The 20898-nt window shown below is 32.3% G+C and overlaps 2 protein-coding genes across 2 annotated transcripts; both read left to right on the top strand.

Moving 5' to 3' along the window:
- The first annotated feature begins 279 nt into the window (after window positions 1-279).
- Window positions 280-1061, top strand: LOC123702736 (39S ribosomal protein L35, mitochondrial). Its single transcript, XM_045650524.1, has 2 exons — window positions 280-388; window positions 503-1061. Exons 1-2 carry the CDS (start codon window positions 367-369, stop codon window positions 1012-1014), a joined length of 534 nt encoding a protein of 177 aa, XP_045506480.1. The 5' UTR covers window positions 280-366; the 3' UTR covers window positions 1015-1061.
- A 3695-nt stretch (window positions 1062-4756) lies between these two features.
- Window positions 4757-13346, top strand: LOC123702840 (fumarylacetoacetate hydrolase domain-containing protein 2-like). Its single transcript, XM_045650656.1, has 5 exons — window positions 4757-5144; window positions 6730-6955; window positions 11830-11994; window positions 12285-12451; window positions 12864-13346. Exons 1-5 carry the CDS (start codon window positions 4855-4857, stop codon window positions 13018-13020), a joined length of 1005 nt encoding a protein of 334 aa, XP_045506612.1. The 5' UTR covers window positions 4757-4854; the 3' UTR covers window positions 13021-13346.
- The last annotated feature ends 7552 nt before the right edge of the window (window positions 13347-20898 follow it).

Genomic DNA, 20898 nt, shown 5'->3' with positions numbered 1-20898 from the left:
TTATGTATATACACCGATTACTCCGAGGTTTCTGAACCGATTTACGTGATTCTTTTTTTGTTCGATGCGGGATGGTGTCGAATTGGTCCCATAAAAATTTTATTCGAATAGGCCCTGTAGTTTTTATTTTATGAGCATTTTTGTCTGTAGGTATTTGTAAATTTTGCAAGTGCAAGTTTGAAGTCGGTTGTTTTTAACGCAGTTATCACTTGTTGGAATTCGTTGTAATTTAGGAAATACCAATGTGGTATTTTGACTGATAAATTTATCTGTGGATTAATGACAATGACATTTGACAATCGACTAATTTTACGCATAATTTTGATTGTTCAATCTTCATGTAAATAAAAAGATTATTTATTCAAAATGTTTCGCCGCACATTCTCCGGTATTTTTCATTATTATTTGTAATTTAATGATTGTTTAGTCAAGTGCTCCTCCATTAATTACATAATTATTATCTTATGTATGTCTTGACAATTGAGGTTATCTTTATTTTCAGTTCTTCGCGGCCTGAGACCTTTAACGACTCCTTTTTACAATATTACCAGAGTTATCCCAAATGAACATCGCTGTTTTTCCGCATTATCTATGAAAACCAATCTTTCTTTAACCAATGTCAGCCCCCCAACTACCCATTTGGTGAACAACAAGCAAATTTTAGATGTATGCTGGAACATCGAAGCAGTCCCAGTTAGGACTGTAACCAAATTTAGCCTGAAGAAGGGTAAGCGGAAAACAGTAAAGCCTGCAATAAAAAGATTCTTCAGATTACATTGGGGTGGATGGATCAGAACAAAAGTAGGAAGAAACAAGAAAATGTGGAAGAAAAGTTTAGCACAAAGAAGGCGTTTGAGGCAACATGTATTCTGTAACTCTACACAATCTACTCTACTCGATAAAATGGTAACCAAGTTTTGGAAGAAACCCAAGTATTATGTTGAAGATCCTTATGCACCATACCATACAAGGGAAGAGTTTTATATAACAAGAAAGAAGCCTGCTAATCATTAATTGCTTAAGTTTTAAACAGTAGTTATAATAAAATGTTACATAGGTAATGGATCTACTTATTTCAACCCTTGTTACAGTAGAATTAATAATTATTCTAATAATGTGAATCAAATCTAGGATTTTTCTTAATCTCTGTTTTATTATTGTACTTAGCATAAAATTAAACTTATGAATATAGTAGTTTTAAATGGCATATTCTTCAATGTGTGTTTCGGATTTAATTGCAATTTATTGCTTGTCTCCAAGTCTGTTTAAAATGCTTTAGATTGCAATTCAAACCCGATTGTATAATTTAAATTCATACATAGTCTCTGTTCAGAAAAATATTTGTATGAACTATATTGCCATTATAAAGTTATATTATAGAATTCGATTTTTTTTTTGTATAATGGCATTCAAACGTTTTATATTGCATTCAAATATTTATAAAGCATTTGAATAAATTTATAAAGTTATATTTTAATCAAATATGTTTAATAAGTTTCATTTTAAATACTACAATTATTTTGTCTAACTTGTATTTCTACTTAGGGCCGATTTTTCAATCCCGAGATAAGCAGTCTAATAACTACCCCTCGAATAGATTTATTCAATTGTATATCTAACTCATAACGGCTCGCCTATTTTTCAATTGTGATTTAATTGATGAATAATTACTATCTGACCAAATATTTCCATATTGGCAGCTCTGCTCTCGGAGTGGCGAAACAAACATATTAAATTAGTCAGGTTAGAGCGGGATAGAGTCAAGTCTTGTAATTTGCCAACAACCGTCATTATGACTCACGTCAGGAGTGCATTTTAAGTTTATCTTGTGTTCTATGATTGTTGATTATTGTTTTGATTCGAGTAAAGAGTTTTGATTAAATTTGTGTTTAAATTTATATATTTTAAAATGGAAACGACATAAAGGCAGCGTCCGGCAAATTTTCAATCGCATGGTCATCAGTACTATCAAAAACATCAATTTCTATATTATTTTAATTGATAATAATTATATAGAAAGAGGCTTTATTGTAATAATTCTACGCTCTATGTTATTACATACGAATTACGAAAATATCCCAAATTTGACGCGTCAGTTGTCAAATCAAACGCCTATTCGTCGAATAGCGCGCTATCTGACCAGTGCAAACTTAGCACCCCATCTATGGAATTTTGGGTCGAAAATGACCTTGATCGTTAGGTCCCCGTTAGGTCCTTTAAGGTCCCACAATTTTTTCGTTAGGTCCCCTTTAGTTTATTTTTAATAATTTTTTAAATTTTAGGTATAAAAAAATGCAACTTTAGCACCCCATCCATAGAATTTTGGGTCAAAAATGACCTTAATCGATAGGTCTCCGTTAGGTCCTATAAGGTCCCACAATTTTTTCGTTAGGTCCTCTTTAGTTTTTTTTTTTAATAATTTTTTTTTAATTTTAGGTATAAAAAAGTTACACTTTAGCACCCCATCCATAGCAAAATTGGCAAATTTTATCAAAATCGTATTCTTTACCGTTAGGTGCGTATAGGCTCATCATTGAAATTGTTGAATTATTTATTTTATTAAAATTATAAAATAATAAAAACCTGCGCATGCGCCTTAGAGCATTAAGGCATGCGCACATCATACATAAACAGCGCGAAATTTAAAATCGTATCGTTTCATTTATTAAATAAATCTATTGTTCTGAGAGTGCTTATTTATTAAAAACCTACTTTTCAACCTAGACTTAAAATAACTATTAGTGTATTAGTGTCAATCTTGGTGTCAATCTATGGTGTATATATATTTTTTGTAGCGGCCACAGGGCCACACTATCTGGAATGTCATCGCGGCGTTTCTGCGTAGGGTCAATCATCATAATTATGGTAACTTAGGTTATAGTTGGAAATAAAGTTTTGATACTTTAATTTATTATTACGAGCTTTGTTTTTTTGAGAGATTAACAACCTCTTCATCTATATAATATTATATATATGTAATCTGGTACTGTTATCTGATACAGATAAAAAAAAGAACAGCTAGTGAAAGTAAGAAAAAACCACAGACATCCAAATATAAGTAATGTTTATATATCTGTGGAAAAAACATAATAAAATACAATTAAATTTTGTTTAATCAATATAATCATATTAAATCTAAAAGCCGCGAATAAAGAATAAGAATCACTATCATTATCTCTGACATCATTAACTCTTCCATGTCTGCAGTTATTCCATCTTGTTTTTTTTTGTACTGCTCTTCAACATGAATAACATGGTTCGGTCAAAGAATAAATCTCGTCGAGATACTGATTTTGTGTCTTTAAACATTTTGAACGGACCAGATCGTTCAATTTAATATTGTTGCTTGAATGGTTTTTAACTTGATTACTGGTATCATCCATGCAAAATAATAATATTAAACAAATCATACCTACTTATAATAATGTGCAATGCAATCAAGATGAAAAGCATCAAAATATCAAGTCACACTTAACAATGCATTGAGATATTTCTCGTAAACACTCTTGTTTTTCATTGAAAACTACATCTCTTTCAAATTGTTTCATTTTAAATTTATTAATCATAGTTTAAAGTTTTCGTCATGTTTTCAACTCAGTTTTCAAAAATATATTTTTTTTAATTTTTTTTTTAGAAATCACTAAAATCCTAAGCTAAAATCGCAGAAAAAAAAATCACTTTGACAAGCTTTGACACACCAACAACTCAGGTTTTAATGACAGTTAACTGTCAAGTGTTGCCAAATAAATTTTCGAAATAAAAAGCCAGTTTCATCTTTTGGACGTGACTAGTATAGATTTATTTATTGATTTAAATTTAATAAATGAAACGATACCAATTTAAATTTCGCATTGTTTATGTATGATGTGCGCATGCCTTAATGCTCTAAGGCGCATGCGCAGGTTTTTATTATTTTATAATTTTAATAAAATAAATAATTCAACAATTTCAATGATGAGCCTATACGGACCTAACGGTAAAGAATACGATTTTGATAAAATTTGCCAATTTTGCTATGGATGGGGTGCTAAAGTGTAACTTTTTTATACCTTATATTAAAAAAAAAAATTATTAAAAAAAAACTAAAGGGGACCTAACGAAAAAATTGTGGGACCTTATAGGACCTAACGGAGACCTATCGATTAAGGTCATTTTTGACCCAAAATTCTATGGATGGGGTGCTAAAGTTGCATTTTTTTATACCTAAAATTTAAAAAATTATTTAAAAAAAAAACTAAAGGGGACCTAACGAAAAAATTGTGGGACCTTAAAGGACCTAACGGGGACCTAACGATCAAGGTCATTTTCGACCCAAAATTCCATAGATGGGGTGCTAAGTTTGCACTGGTCGCTATCTGGCCGTTGGAGCGGCAAATAGATTTATTCCTCAAATAACGTAGTTACTCTATAGATAAGACCTATTCGTCTATTGAAAAATTGAATATTTTGTTAACTGAAGAATAAAGTCTATCTAGCTGTTTATCTGGGCATTGATAAATCGGCCCTTAAAAGTATAAGTAAATATAATTGTGTGGGAAATATTTTAAATGTATCTACATAGGTAATTAGTTTGTAAAGAAATAATTTTACTTGCAGTTGCAAATATATAAAACTGTAAAATGATGAAATGGAATGTAAAATATGTGCATAATGTCATCTGTCATGTATCAGATGGCAAATTGTCATTCATGTCACTTGTCAGTGTCAACTGTCTTACCGAAATATTATTGACGCGGTTGCGTAATTTTTTATTTTACATTGTTGTGGATATCTTTAAAAGTTTGTAGGACTATAAATAATTTTTTTATGCAATAAAATTGTGTATCTGGAAGTGACGTTTGAATATATTCGAGTATGAACAGCGCGTGGTTTGTTCGGCGTTCGATAAGCTATATAAAACCTCAAACTTTGAGGAAAACTGTCAATAGCGCGACAGCGGCAACAGTGTTTGGTTTTAGAAAATTTTCGGCGGGAAGAGTTTCCAACATGAAATTTGTACAGTTTTCCTATAAAAACAATCCAAGTGAAATACGTGTTGGGTATTTAGATAAAGATAATGTGGTTGACTTAAATAAAGCAATACCTGATTTGCCGACAACTTTATTGGAAATTTTGAAGAAAGGACAACTTGACAAGGTTTTAAGGTGTGTGTTTATGTCGTAATATAAATTACCTAAAATATGAATGCACGTGTACACTGAAATAAACTTTGAAGAGTTTTTACTATATAGGAATATGGTGTGAAAATCTAAAAGTTTGCTTATCTTAAAAATTATTTCCTAATAACTACATTAGGTACGTAGTTATTGTGATATTATTTTCTGAGAGTGTGCAATAACTACCTCTCAAAGATATGCCAGCTCTAGAATATTTCACGTGCATTTTTTTAGTCTAGTCTAGCAAATAGCATATAGATACTTAAGTCCGTTTAATTTTTCATATTTGCCTCTTACAATAAAACCTGCACTCGTCTTTTAGTGCAAAACATTGATATGTACAGTTTTTGTGTATAATGAGTCACCTTTCATTACCATAATATGTTTATTTATTGTTTTCTTTTACTGCTCAATAAACATAATTTTATTTTGTTTGTGCATCAATTTCCTTATCATATTATTCTTTAAAAATCTTTGTTGTTATATAATCCTTATTTAATAAAGTTCCATAAGAAACGCAGCTAGGTGTAAAGATAATCTCTATGGGACAAAGGTACATCTTTTTGAGAAGATGATAACATTATCATGCCAGTTATAATTTTAGATAAGGTTGAACATAGCATCCAATGACAGTTTTGTTTTTCATAGTAATAAAATTTAAGATAAATACATGCAAATCATGATAATAATAGGTAGTATATGTATCTTCTCTATGTAGCTTCTTTGTATGTATATTTCTTCTGTGTTTTGCTATTCCCTTTCTTCACTGATAAAGATTGAAATCAGAAACTTGATTTAATGTTTATGCATTCAATAAATAGATATTATCTAGTAGGAAATAATCACAACTAAAACTAGCAATTATACTGTTTGTATTTCAATTTATTGATATTATACAGTAGTTATAGAATCATACAAGACACAAGTACAAGTATTGTATTCTGTTAATATATTCCATATCTATACATATAATAAATCTGTAGAAGGGTCAATTCTGTACATTGAAAATATTGAAAAAATAAATACCAGGGGGTGTTACTGGATCGATACCAAAAAAAATTAAAAACATTTTTGTCTGTCTGCCTGTATGTGAAGGCATCACGTGAAAACTAACGGTTCGATTTCGATGAAACTTGGTATAATTATACCTTATTATCCTGGGCGTAAAATAGGATACTTTTTATCCTGGAAAAATATGTAGAAAAAAATTAATCTTATTTTTTCAGTTTTATCCATAGACGTTGTTCTGTAGAACCGCGAACACACGTTGTGTATTATTATTATAGGCCTAGCCGTATTTGGGTCCAATAGTATTTATAAGATGTCATTGTCATTGTTACTCAAAATGGAGAAATAAACCATCCCCGCGAAGACCGACATCCGCGCGGACGGAGTCGCGGGCGGACGCTAGTTTTAAATAAAATGTTTGCCAGTTGCTTAGATGTATTAATAACAACACAGACTAAACATATAACTTTAAATTCTAATTTAATACATTTATAAGAAACCACACTAATCAAAACATACATTTTTCATTGAACAGTTTGAAATAGACCAAAATATTTATTTACAGTTCATACAAAAGTTCAAGCAACCCAGTGAAGGAACCACTATCAAATGTTTTACTAAAAGCTCCCATAACGGGTATGGATAAAGTGCTATGCATCGGTTTGAATTACAAGGACCATTGCGAGGAACAAAACTTAAAACCACCGGAAGTCCCGATGATATTCGGCAAGTTTGCCAGCACTGTGATTGGACAGTCGGATGCTGTGAAACTGAGAACTGATGTCACTGATGTAAGAGCATATTTTATTTTATATTTTTACTAATGTTGTTCTGCCTTACTTTTATTTCTTATGAGCATGAAAAATAGATTATCAGACCTGCCCAATGTGCATATTTCACTAGAATTGGTCAGGTTGTTTCGGAGTTTAACTACAAACACTGCAACATCAGAATTTTATACATTAGATTTCTACAGGTTCGGGAATAAGGATGGTGTAATATGTGGGTTCGAATCCCGCCTCATGATTGAATTTTTTGCTATACTAAAAAGAAAACAATATTCATTTTAATGCTTTAAAATAAAAATTCAATGTTTCTATTTTACTAGTAAGAATATGGTATATAAAGCGTAAGGAATCACTATGAAGGTCGAAAATAAGCATATTCATTGTGAATTACAATGTGTTGTTATGTAATTTAATACTATTTAATATTTATATATCTGTCCACTCATACAAAAAATAATATCTTGAATGGCAACGTCGTAAGTTTAGTTTCCAACCGGGATTAAAACCAAGACCTCTGCATTTTGGTTTATGGGTGTCGATCTGAGACAATAGAATAGTATTCAAACTATAACATTTATTTATTAAAGAGACTTCTTCTCGAAGAACTTGAATCATCATAATATAACCATTTACCAATGGTTCGGAAAGAAGAGTCGGCAAGAAACTCTGTATTTAAAAACGAGTCGATTAGGTTTACAGTTTTTAATTTTTTTTTTTTAAATATAACGATGCGATCACATGACTTGCCAGAACTATCTAAAATTTACATACATAAGAACTAAGACAACTTATCAGATATTTTAGTTACAATGTCTAAAGATCTTGAATCATCACTATCACAAATCACTGATAAAATAGTTGTTTGGTGTGAATTTTTTTCATACATCATAGCGTGATTATTGATTACGCAAAATGTAATACGATGTTTCTGCCTACCATATCCGTCGTGTTAGTTACACCACTAGTTGTAATTCAGAACAATTAAAATCCTATTTATTCAATTTTTTTCCACTCTAAATATGGAAATATCTGTGAAAAACCTATAAAAACAATCGCGTGGATCTTGGATCCAGCTCGGTACATAAATGTCCCTCAAATTTTACCTACCTACATCCTTCCAAACTTACACTGTTAGATATATTTGTTTTATTAAGATCTAATAAAACAATGCATAGATGTTAAAATTTAAATAAGTTCGTCGTAACCGCTAATTGTTAAATTAATAAAAAATAATTAACTTGCATATAACTTACCTATCTAATGTACGTACAACGTACGGAACCAGGATAAAAATCCAAAAATACAATAATGAATCAGATCTCGTGTGACCTGCAGGTCTACAAATTGGGGTCAATCATTGAGGCAAATTGAGCCGGTAATTCATCGAGTGTAGGTGGGCACGGGATGAAATAATTGTGCTTATGCGGGCTGACGTCACTGTGTTTCATAAGACGCTGCTCTTTAACTGACCTTCTGAACATATCTGCTGATTCTGTTATTTATTTACACTAAGAATATTTGCAAAGCATGTTTAATAATATTTCAATAAAATATATCCCCTTTTTAAATCCTGCAGGTACACGAGGGTATGAAACTTTATTTTATTTAATTGAACGCCTAGTCATTTTGTTTCGATTTTTTGTGATGTGCTGCTTATTAAATAAAAAAACGAACTGCTTTCCTATTTTCGGGGTAGTGGTCTAAAATATAAAAAAATCTTCATTATAATTTTGAAATGTACGAAGTTCTTCCTCTTCTTCTTCTTTTTGTGTATGGCCTTTGATGAACACATTTGTTAAACCAAGGTAAGTAAAATTAACATTGTATTTACTATTTAGCATGGCGTAGTATAACATAATAGGTAGGTATAATAGAGTACCATTTTCAATAATAAACTTCATACAATAAGAAATAATAATAATTATGTTCCATGCTTAGTGCTTATCACATCCTACTAATATTATAAATGCGAAAGTTTGTGAGAATGGATGTGTATGTGTATGTTTGTTACTCTTTCACGAAAAAACTAGATATTAAAACATGGTAAAACATAAAGAACTTTTTACATGTCACTATTTTGATTGTACTGTCCTGTAAAATATTGATAGTTAGTCGTTATTTTAACGCATGTTTGGGCTATTCGTCATGTTAGTCAAGTCATGAATTCTTAGATAAATAATCAACCCATGTCGTTACGTGCTTAGTCCATTTGCATGCATTGCCTTGCATTGGGCATCATGAAGTTATACAATACAAAAATATAATTTAGTTTTTATTTTTAGAACGTAGATTGGGAAATAGAATTTGTAGCGGTCATAGGCAAGACAGCATCAAATGTGAAGGCAGAAAATGCCTATGACTACTTATTAGGCTTCACTATAGCTCAAGACATCACTGCAAGGGACTGGCTAACTAAGAATGGTGGACAGGTTTTGCTTGCAAAGGTAAGAAAATGTAGTTATGGGAGTAAATTTAACGTTATTTAGAAAGAAGAAAAAACAAGTTATTATCATACCTACCATCATCCTACCATATACCCTTTCGAGGAAGAATTAAAAGAATTCGTCGTCCAAAAAATACTTTGTAGATTCCATGATTAAATTGCTTTACTAATGTTGTATGCTAAATAATATATTACTTATCAAACATAATCAGCTATAAAATATAAGCTCTAAAAACATAAACAAAATATTATTTTGAGCTAGAGATTGAGAATTCGCAAAAGATTCTTAATAGAGTTTCATTATTCAGGACACATCTTCTATAATTCAATCAATTTCACAGACTATGGACTCATTCTGTCCCATCGGGCCATGTATCACAACGGTCGATGAAATAGGCGATCCCCAGAACTTAGCAGTTAAATGTTCAGTAAATGGGGTATTAAAGCAGTCGAGTAATACTAACCAACTTATACATGGGATACCTGAAGTTATTGAGAGATTGACTTCGTAAGTATTTAATAGAGGATGGATGTTGTATTCTGAACATGTATGTAACATGTAAAGTATGTTTGTAAACTAACGTTTTATCAATTAAACATTAACTTTCCGTTGAATGTGGGTAGATGTGAATAAAATATTGTTGAAAGTTTCTCACAGTGCTATGTGTACGTTTACCTTAACATTATGTTTCTTTAATTATTTTAGGTGCATTTATTCTTTATATTCTGTATTAAATTTATAATTTCCAGTGTAATGACGCTATATCCAGGTGACATTTTGCTAACGGGTACTCCAGGAGGTGTGGGTACTTACCGATCGCCGCCCGAATACTTGAAGCCCGGTGACGTCATACACAGCGAAATCGAAAACATTGGAATACTCGAGACTCGCGTAGTAAAGTTCTAGAACGTTCCAGAATAAATTGCATCGTAAGGAATTACATTAGAATCAGCGATGACAAATATGCACTTCTAGCAAACTGTAAATTATGTTTAGATATAGTATTTATTGTAGGTACAGTACTTGTAATTGATAAAATTGTGTTTGAAAATAATAAACTAGATTTAAATATTTATAAATGTGTTTTTATTATACCTATTACGAGAATATACATATCTAGTTATATAATTAATAATGTACGTGTACGAAAACAAATATATAAGAAATAGGTAATATGAGTTTATTTAATAAATTGAATTTATTGTCCATAGTTTTATTGACCCCTTATTCGTAAGTACCTAACACTGGTTTAAAACAAAAATAAGGCAAATCGAAGAAAAATATTTTAGGAGAAATTTTAAATAACACTAATAAAATAATCTTGATACTTCAATCTATCTAATTAGTAGGTACACAATAAAATCAATGTACTTATCTAGAAAACCTCATGTATATATGCTATGTCTCGGAATAATATGAATATAACAAATTTTATAATTTTAAATATTCCAGTCTTATAGTCGTCTATCTAGTCTACCCATCGAACTATTGATTTCAATATTCTTCAGACGAATTGTAAACTATTTTTAAAATAAATAGGTAACTACTTCGTCTTGATAACATTTTAAATTAAAGGAAACAAAGTTAAGCACAAACTGTGAACCTCATTAATATTTAAAATACGTTTTTGAAACGACATGCAATAAAAAAACAAAAAAAAAAAAAACCTAATAGTAGATATTAAATTGTATTCTGGGATAACTTTGTTCCAAAATTTTAGTTACCTTGATTAACAAAATTTTGTGCAAGATGAAGAATTTAATGAACAACTTAACTTATCAGAATTTCAGTATTAGTGAGGATTTATCCATGGAAAAGGCTTTTTTTTTTCGTTACATTTCAATCTGTAGTATAAAACTATAGTAGGTATTGATATTTGATGCTCTTTATTTGCCTTGTTTTTTATTTTATCAAACCAATTAACATTTAGTTTCATAGTTTTTCTTTTTAAGTGACGGGGATGCTCTATTCTGTTTGAGACGATTTATGTACACATAAAAAATCTTTCAACTCTTCTATATCAGTCCCGTCCGATTAGGGCCCTTCTGGCCTCCTCCACTCAAGCGACAGCCTAAGCCGAGGTTCGAGATCCCCGTCAAGGGGGGACGCCCTTGTGCATGTCGCTACCAGGGTGAACCTTCAGTTCGCCCCCGCGTCCGCGTTAAAATGTAGAAGCCCTTCTGGCTAACATAAAAAAAAAAAATTCTATATCAGTGTCTATTGAGTTTTACCCCCTTATAATTATTAACTAGCGGTCCGGCTTCGCCCATGGTACATATTTCGCAATAAAAGCCTATGTTATTTCTCAGGGTCTAAAGATTGTCTGTGCTAAATTTCATCAAAATCGGTTGAGAATTTTAAGCGGGAAAGCGTTTGTACGATTCAATTCTTTTCTAACATCACGAAATATTAAAAGACACCATTTTGTTTCAGAAAGTAGACTGGGAGGTAGAACTAGCATTGGTGATAGGTAAAACAGCGAGTAGGGTAAAGGCAGCGAACGCGTTCGATTATATTTTGGGTTATACAGTCGCTCAAGATATCAGCGGTCGGGACTGGCAGAAGGCAAAAAATGGAGGACAGTTCTTGCTTGGGAAGGTAAGAAGGAAATTTTTTAAATATGTAGGTATTGTATTAAATAAAAAAAATGAATTTGGAAGTTTTATAAGAGGATTGTGAAATAAATAAATTACTCCTGTAATATCAAAGATATTGTGGTGATCTATATCAAACATCTAGATACATTTAAAACAAAGAGGACTATAGTATTTTCTTGTTTAAATTTCTAAATAGGACTAAGTATAACATTTTCGTACAATAACTATTATGTTCTATAACACATAAATATATATTTTTATTAAGATTAAGAAGGCACCTTTTTTCTTCAGTCAATGGACACCTTCTGTCCCATCGGTCCATGTATCGCGACAGCTGATGAAGTGAAAGACCCACAGAACTTAGCAATCAAATGTTCTATTAATGGCGTGCTTAAACAATCCAGCAGGACTGACCAACTGGTACATAAGATACCTGATGTCATTGAGAGGCTAACATCGTAAGTGTTTGTGTGTATAATATGTTTTTTGCTATATTAAATTACAAATTGTTTTCTTTGTATTGTCATATTCATTTTAAATCGTTCAAATAACAATTTGGCTTCAATTCTGAATTTCTGAGCAGGGTTATTTTTTATTAAATTTGCGACTTTTTGAAAATGCTAATAGTTAATGTTGTTATAAAAGTTGACCAATTTTTACGGAAAAAATATTTTACTATAAGATGCAGTATCGCGGACATAGTCATTTGTAAAACTTTTTAAAAGCGTACGACCTATAACGGACAAGATCAATCAAGCTACTTTTTTATTCATAAAACAATAAGTACAAATTACACATAGATATTTTTTTTACAAGATTTTTTTAAATCTGACAACATTATATTAACACTAAACTATCCTTGAATTTCAGCGTAATGACATTATATCCCGGTGATATTTTGCTAACGGGCACTCCTGGAGGCGTGGGCATGTACCGCTCTCCGCCCGAGTACTTGAAGCCCGGTGACGTCATACACAGCGAGATTGAAAACATTGGAACACTCGAGACTCGCGTAGAAAAGTTCTAGAACATTCTAGAACGTTCCAGAATCTTGTAACGTCATTGTCGTGAGGTAAACTTGTATGAAATATTGTATGTTGTACTTATGTTTTTGTTTTAAGAATGTTTATTTGTTTATTTTTATAGACTGTTCAATTGAATATGTATTTATTTATACTTTTGTTACGATGGTGGTGGTTATACCCGAATGATTCAACTTTATTTAGTTTATAATATTACCTGCAGTCTCAAATGTATCTTATATACTTAATACAAAATGTAGTCATCATATAAAATGTAAGTAAAGATATTTTTATTTTTATAAAGCTGTTATAAATATAATGTTTATCATAATTTATTATTTTATTGATCCCTCCACTTATCGCCGTTTAAAAATAAATAGGTAAAAATTATACCGCACTAAGAACTATTGACATCAAATTCTAAATTTAAAATTCAAATTACGAAGCAAACTATCATAGCTACAGCTTATCACTGATTGGTGAATAGAGCTCTCAATTGAGCCAATCGGCGTCTTCCGTTTGCACAGGAAGAGCCGTTTGAGGCCCTTTCATACACTATTAAATTTAATAGCAAGGGGAGTTTTATTAACTTAAGTGATCTATACGGGTCGAATAACCATCATAATTTGATCTATCACACTTTAAAGTGATAGGATGCAGTGGGTCACAATATAGTGGTAATTGACCCGCAGACGATTAATCTATGCACAGGATATATGTTGTTATGAATAGAATTTGAGCAATTTTATCATTGAATCTATTGGTGGGTGCAATTTGTTTAAGTGCACGGATTTGCAGTGCTATATACTGGGACATGGCAAGAATGGATAAATTGGTATTGCAATAGTTACGACTTACGTCTTTGTATTGGTGTTATCTTCTTATTGAGAGTTAATTTTATTATGAGTGAATAATGGGAGTGTTTATGTATTGCGTAGAAATATTCAATTTGTAGATTTATATAAAAAAAAAATCCGAAATTTACCTTTCATTTTTGCTTAAAAGGTACACTAGTCTGAACGACAGGGAAATTCGTTTTATCTTTAGATACTGCTTTTGCAGATTCGGATTTCCTACTTCTTAAATTCTTACTTCATATTCGAAGCTGATACGGTTAATGAAGACTAAAATAACTATTTTCAGTGAAACTTAAGATGAACCCAACATGAATCGAATAGAATGCAGATAAAACATACCTAACTTGTCCTGCAAATAATAACGAAGATTATTTATATAAGTATACTATTTACCAAGAACAAAAAGGGACCAAACATAGATCCCTGCGGAACACTAACTACTGTGATTGTGAATCGATTAAAGATCTTTCTCCATTAGCAACCTCAGTCTGAAAGTTTCATAGTTATGTAGTTGATGATAAAAAATGAAATTTTCTACGGCTCAACGCAGTCAAATATTTTGGAATCAACAACAAAAGAATACTAAAGCATTTTTAGAGTTGTCCCATGCTTAATATTGTAGCTTGAAGCCCGCGGCTACGCCCGCTTTGTCTAAAACATAATAGATTTAAACCTTCCTCTTGAATCATTCTATCTAAAATTTCATCAAAATTTGATACATAATTTTAAAGATCTAAGCATACAGAAACACAGACTGCATAGCGTGACTATTTTTCATAATTACTATGTACCTACTAGCTGACCCGACAGACGTTGCACTGTCTATGCGAAAAGTGTCAATCTATTTTTTCGCATTTTATGGCTAAAATTACTTGAGTTTTTCTTTCATAAGATCCATCTCCTGACAATAACGAGCACGTCGAAATGAGTATTATCGAAATCGGTCCAGTCGTCCACGAGTGATGCCGCAAGGGAAAAAGGGATAGGATAGGTACATTTATTTGTTTATAAAAGTATAAAGTATAAAAGTATAAAAATCTTTATTGAAAAAGTTTAAATTATCTAATTCATTTAAAATTTAAAATTATGTAATAAAAATGTAATATTTATGATTGAAAGATGTAGCGGTGTGTGTCAAAAGCGCTACCTACGCCAGCACCTGAGATGAGACCCCTTATAGTCCTTTTCAGCTATGATGATTCCTGTGACACTTCATCGTGTTCCGAATTACGTATTTTATGTTTAAAACTCCAAAATAATTTTAGTGCATAATATTTTTCTTTTATGGCGGCATTATTGCCAAAAATATAAAAATGTAACATCCTAAGCTTATAAATCAAAAACAGTATTGTTTAGTTAAATATAATGAAAAATAAAATAAAATAACACAAAAATATAATACCTACGCAATTCGTGTACATGAAATGGATCGTTGAAAAATCATAGAGTTGGAAAATCATATAATCGGCGCCCATCTTGTGATCGTTTGTCAATCGAGTCAATCGTCTGTACGAGTGCGTCAGCCTTGTATACAAGTTGCATTTTTATATTGATACTTTACGTGGTATTCTGTTATTGTTACTAATTATTATTGTTGACTTTTTGTTGCTGTTGTTTGCTAAGTTTCCTTAGTTAATTGTTGGCGAAATGCCGAAAAAACTAATTTTGCTACTTTATTCAAATCGATTTTGTTTCCATATAAAATATTATCGATTATCGGAAACAATTGATACGATTTCAGTACAGACATCTCTACACGTGTCAAAAATCGATGTGTCACAGAAATCATCTTAGGTGGAAAGGACTATAGTGAAAACAAGTTGCAATAGTGAAAACAAATTGCATTGCAATTGCATTTAATTTAGGTCGCAGTAAATTAATATTTGATGCAATGTTTCGAAACGTAGAACCATTTTTTTTTTACTTTTTTTGGATCTCCTGTTGATAAAACACGAGCTATTCAGTAATCTATGGTTGTTCTGAAGGTATTGTAAATTTACATAAAGTGATATTGTGTTGATACCGTGGCGGTTAAATTTGTTAAGATCAAATGGTCATGAAAATCAATTCTGGCTAAATATCCGGCGACATATTGCTCGGAGGTCAATAGAAATTATTTGTTTTGAAATGGTAATTTTTAAGAAATGCCTCTAGCAATTTCTGAAAAGCTAACCATTTAAGGAGTAGAAAATTTGTAACGATTAACTAAATAAAAACGCGATTATTTAAAAAAATCTCCGCTAATATATCTTTATCGACTTAGGTATTTATGCTATTTATCTCTTAAACTAACTTATCCTACAAATCTAAAAACCCACTTTAATATATATATGTATCATTCCGGACAAATCAAATCTAAATTATATATGTAACTATTATCATTATTGTTATTTTTTTAAAACTGATCATTGTAAAATTTTAATGTAGGTATGTGATTTAAATATATTATGACCTATTGTATTGCAATACCTGCATAAGGTAGCTAATATATACGGTACTATGTAAAAATGTAGTGACCGTATGCAATAAATAATTTGAATTTTAATTTTTCAACCGACTTAAAGAAAGAGAACGTTCTCAATTCAATGATAGGTACATATACAGTGGTGGACGTTTAATTAGAAACACGTAACTGGATGAAGTACCTAGTCATCAAATTTATTTACTTTTGTTTACGTATTACTTATTAGTTATTAGAGATTAAGCATTATTTCATATTATGTAATAGAACACCCGTTTATCTAGTTTTATAAGAAATTGCTTAATTTTAATCAAACGTTAGCTTAAATTAGTAAAATTAAACAACTTTAAGTGAAGTCTGATTTCCGAGTATTTTCAGTCTGGACAACAAATTAGAAACAGCATGTTCGAGTGTTCCAAAGTCAAAACCTGTTGAAATTCCGCCAATATTTTTTTCTTCTATAAATATGTAGGTATTTGCAACGTTTTTTAAACATTCCATCTTAAAGTTTCTGAAAATTAATTCATAGCTAGACCGACCATACGCACGCGTATGGTCGGTCTAGCTATGAACGGTTTTATGAATTTCCATATATATGACAAGCGCGACTGACGTACGCACTGATGGTCGGTGAAGCTCTGCAACCGGCCTTAGCGTGTTATAATTTTACGGTGCATTTACATCAAACGAACATAGAGTTAGAGCAACAGCATTCTTCCGTGATTTTTTTGTGTAAATGAAAACGTATTCAGTGCCCAGTGGTGTTCAGCATTAGAACATTGCATAGAATCTTTTCATTATTTTTGTTTATTATTATATTATTAACAATTAAAAATTTACACAAACACAAAATAGTAGAAGTTTAACTTTAAGTACATCAAAAGAAGGCTGGCGTAGAAAATGTAGAAAACATTTCAATGGACTATACCCCGGGCATGTAATCTGTCGTCAATAAAATTAATAATTCGTATCGTCACGTCATCGAGAACTTTTTATTATTTTTAGTCTTGCGTAGGTAAAAGGAATTAAATTTTGGCGGCACTTTAATCATACTAATTTCTAAATAATTTAAATCTTTAATTATTATTGTGCTCCCGGCAAACGTTTACCGTTGTGTAACGGCAAACGTTGTTCTGCCGTACTCTTGTCACTTAAGGCTGCAGTTAGACGACGAGCGCGGCCGCCGCGCGGCGACTGCGCGGTGGCTGTTCAGTTATAGCAAATTTATGTTTTATTAACAAGAACATTTTAATTCAGCTAGGTGTTTGGCTGTATTTCTAGACTTATGAAAGGCTTTTGACACAGTTTCTGTCCCCATCCTTATACAAAAACTTGAAGAAATTGGAGTGAGGGGATGCCCACTACAGATTTTTGCTGATTACCTATCAAATAGGGTCCAATGTGTTAAAATTGATGAGCACTTAAGTGACGATGTGCCTATTACCTATGGCGTGCCACAAGGCAGTATACTTGGACCTACACTTTTTCAAATATATATATATAAATAAACTGTGCCAAATTAAACTTCAGAACTGCAATATATTTACATATGCAGACGATACTGCACTTGTAATTTGGGACTCAGACTGGTCAAAGCTTCAATACAGGGCTGAAAATTGTTTAAGAATTGTTATGTCATGGCTATCATCTAATTTGTTGACTGTCAATGTTGTGAAAACTAAATTTATTCCATTTTATATAAATAACCGGGGAGCGCCACCATTAAGTTTTAAAATAAATGTTCATTCGTGTGATACAACTGAAACTGTCTCATGTGGCTGTCCTTCCTTATCGCGTGTAGTAACTTACAAATACCTAGGTGTTACCATCGATGATCGACTAAAATGGCATCCACAAATTAATGTTATCGCAGCACGAATAAGATCACTTACATTTATTTTTAAAAAGTTGCGTAACTCGGCTAGCTTTGATATTATGAAATTAGTCTACTCTAGTTTATGTCAATCGGTGTTAAGCTACTGCATACCGGCCTGGGGTGGTGCTTGTAAGAGTATAATGCTTATTGCAGAAAAAGCACAACGTTCTGTGCTTAAAGTTATGTCTCACAAACCATTCAGGTTTCCAACAAACGAACTCTACGCTCACTGTGAAGTCCTCACGGTAAGACAGCTTTACATTCTGCGAACTATTATCAAAAAACATCCAAAAATTCCCTCTTCACGTGACCCAGCCAAACGGAGTTCTAGAGATATTTGTCCCTTAGTACCCCACAGGACAAGCTTTGCCAAGCATCAGTACCGCGTTTTGAGTTCATTGATTTACAATAAAATAAATCGCCGCACTTTGATTTTTGATCTTAACAAACATAACTTAAAAAAAAAGTTAACAAAAATATTACAAACATTAGACTATTTGGAGACAGAGAAAATTACAACATTTAAAAAATATAGTAAGAACTGAGGGAAATAAGTACACGCTCTGCACTCACACACACACAACACACACACACACACGCTAACACACATCCACTCACGCTCACACACACACACACACACATACACTCACGCTCACACACACACACACTCACGCTCACGCTCTCACATACATATTATGCATATTATATATATTTTTTTTAATTTAAACTTTTTGTAATTAAACCGAATTTTTGTTTTGCTTAAAAATGTACTTATGTAGTTGTATTTATAAGGAGGAACGCTGGCTCTTGAGACACAGAGTTACTCTAGTTCAAGAGTCAGCGCACATATTTTTGTAAAGTTAATGTTTTTGGCAAAATAAAGATTTATTTATTTTATTTATTAACAAGGACGTAAAGTTGAAATTAATTTTGAGTAACTAACTGCGCGGTGGCTGCGCGCTCGATCGCGTGGCGGCCGCGCGGCCACCGCGCAGTTAGTTACTCAAATTAATTTCAACTTTACGTTCAACTGGAAATGGTCCGGGTTCGCAGTGGCGTGGCTGAGCGCGCGGCCGCCGCGCGGCCGCCGCGCGGTCACCGTACTTTCGCCGCACGGTAACATTCCATGTCATATAAACGCGCCCTAAGGGTATGAAAAATACATGTTGGCCGATTTTCAGATGTACCCAATATTCGTTCAAAATTTCGCGAGAATCGGTCCAGTCTTTTCGGAGTAGTATGGTAAATAACATTGTGACACGAGAATTTTATAGAAGACTAGGTTTCCGCCCGCGTCTGTCTGTATATTCAGGCATCACGTGAAAACTAACGGTTCGATTTCGATGAAACTTGTTATAATTATACCTTATTATCCTGGGCATAATAAAAATAAATAAATTAGGATACTTTTTATCCCGGAAAAATACGTAGAAAAAAAAAAATTAATTTAAAAAAAAATCTTAATTTTTCCGCGCGGACGGAGTGGAAGCTAGTATAAAAAAATAAATATATAATCGATAATTCTTAAAATAGTGTACGACACTTCAATATTATACTGAATGAGCACGCATCCATATAGCACGCATCAAAAACGTATCTTATCTGAATCCGTTTCCACCAGTACCATAGAATAATAACTAGTAGCCTAGCTACAGACATCCATGGCCCTCGCCCGTAGCGTTGGTATGTTTTTAATACCTACACGCGGAGATACACAGGCTTGCCAGTACTAAGCTATATGGCATATGCACATGGGCGTAGCTAGCCATGGGTGGGGCAACAATAAAAAATAATAATATGTTACTAGCATCTGTATGTACCCAAAGTCACATCCACGTCTTCGAACCTCAAATTTTTCGGCATTTGCGATGGCATTTGCGATTGCATTTGCGATGGCAGTTGCTATGGCATTTGCGATGGCAATTGTATGGCATTTGTATGGCATTAGGCGTAGAAAAGTCTTACGCCGATATTTCGGAAACTATCCACTTTAGGGCAACAGTTACTGCGATTTTTTTAGAAAGTAAAATTTCGCATCTTCTTTACCTTGAAAACAGTTTTTCTTACAGTTCATGTAACATAGAAGCCTCAGCTATTTTCTTTTTTCGTGTTATTCGTTATTAGAATTATTCTTATTCAAAACACCTAATTGTTTATTGTTCACCTACCACACCACAAAATAAATCCAAAAATGTGTCATCCAAAAATGTGTTATCTTCAGCCGTTTGGTCGCTGGACGTATGACAATTTGTTAGTCAGTCAATTTAGAGGTAACTAAATAATACTAATTTAAATTAAAAAAAATAATAATTCCTTTATTTAACAAGACAGGATTATTACAATATGGTGTATTTCACAATATTAATTAATTAAATAATTTGATATTAATATAATTATGAGATTCATTGGTTCCCGCACTAGGCGAAGCCTGTCCTGCGGGACCAAAAAACGATTAAAAGGTCGCATTTTCTTTGTCGACTGTCGACTTTCAAGAATCGAGTGTGAATTTTCTTACGGATATAATGCTTAGTAGTTAGTACCTAGATAATTCAATTATTAGATTTGGTTAGATACCTTCCAGGTCAAAGCCAGGGTGGAGCAAGCGCCCCACCCTGCCCATCCGTGGCTGCGCCCATGCATATGCATCAATGAGTATGATTGGTGGATATCAAACGCATTCACAGCTACA

This window comes from Colias croceus, chromosome 24 (assembly GCF_905220415.1).
Source record: "Colias croceus chromosome 24, ilColCroc2.1".
In the NCBI taxonomy this organism is placed as follows: domain Eukaryota; kingdom Metazoa; phylum Arthropoda; class Insecta; order Lepidoptera; family Pieridae; genus Colias; species Colias croceus.
This window is presented reverse-complemented; position numbering and strand designations above follow the sequence as displayed.